The 827-nt window shown below is 76.1% G+C and overlaps 1 protein-coding gene across 1 annotated transcript in view; it reads left to right on the plus strand.

Moving 5' to 3' along the window:
• Positions 1–510: 510 nt before the first annotated feature.
• Positions 511–827, plus strand: part of LOC107300157 (max dimerization protein 4-like) — a 10,550-nt gene continuing 10,233 nt past the window's right edge. Inside the window, exons 1-2 of the mRNA XM_015829498.1 lie at positions 511–574; positions 663–750. Of these exons, the coding sequence (XP_015684984.1) occupies positions 511–574; positions 663–750 (152 nt within the window). The remainder of the gene's footprint in view (positions 575–662; positions 751–827) is intronic.

Below are 827 nucleotides of genomic sequence, written 5' to 3' on the forward strand. Positions count from 1 at the left end.
CCATAGATAATACCGCGGGGCGAGGATCACGGTTCGGGCTGCCTGTCTCGGTTCCGGAGGGGCAGCTGCGGGGTCGGGGGCAGCAGAACCCCCCCCCCACCGCTCCCCGGAGGGACGAGCCCCCCACTGCCCGTTCCTCCCAGGCGTCGTGACGTCAGCATCCCCGGCCTCATTTGCATAACCCCCCTGGCGCCCAATCCCGCGGCGCGCCCCGCTTGGCCTACGCGAGCCCAGCCAGTCAGCGAGCGCGGGGCCGGGCCACCACGTGCTGTTGCTAAGCTTCGGCTTCGGAGTTGTTGCTATAGCGGCCGGCCTATGAGCGTCCACGCCGTCCACGCCGTCCGCCTCCGAGGGCGGGCCCAGCGTCGCCGTCCGGGCCGGCGATTGGCCGCGCGGCGGCTCCGCCTCCGGCGACTGGCGGGCGCGGCTGCCCGTCGAGCGAGCGAGCGAGCGCCCTGCCTGCCAACCGGGGCGGGAGGGGAGCCCGAGCAGGCGGCGGCCGAGGCGGCGATGGAGTGGAACTCGCTGCTGATGCTGCTGGAGGCCGCCGAGTACCTGGAGCGGCGCGAGCGGGGTGCGCGGAGGGCGGGGGGCTCCGGGGCGGGAGGGCAGGCGGGCGAGGGCGGCGGGGCCTGCCTTGACGCGGCGCTTTCTTCCCGCAGAGGCCGAGCACGGCTACGCCTCCGCGCTGCCCTTCGAGCGGGCCTGCGCCCGGGGGAGGACCGCCGCCAGGAAGGCCCCCAGCAGCCGGTGAGTGGACGGGGGAGGCCGCCGCCATCTTCCCTCCCCCCCCTCCCCGCGGGGCTCCCTCCTTCTCGGCGCCGCCG

This window comes from Protobothrops mucrosquamatus, unplaced genomic scaffold, assembly GCF_001527695.2.
Source record: "Protobothrops mucrosquamatus isolate PMUCROS unplaced genomic scaffold, P.Mucros_1.0 scaffold6276, whole genome shotgun sequence".
NCBI classification, from domain to species: Eukaryota; Metazoa; Chordata; class Lepidosauria; order Squamata; family Viperidae; genus Protobothrops; species Protobothrops mucrosquamatus.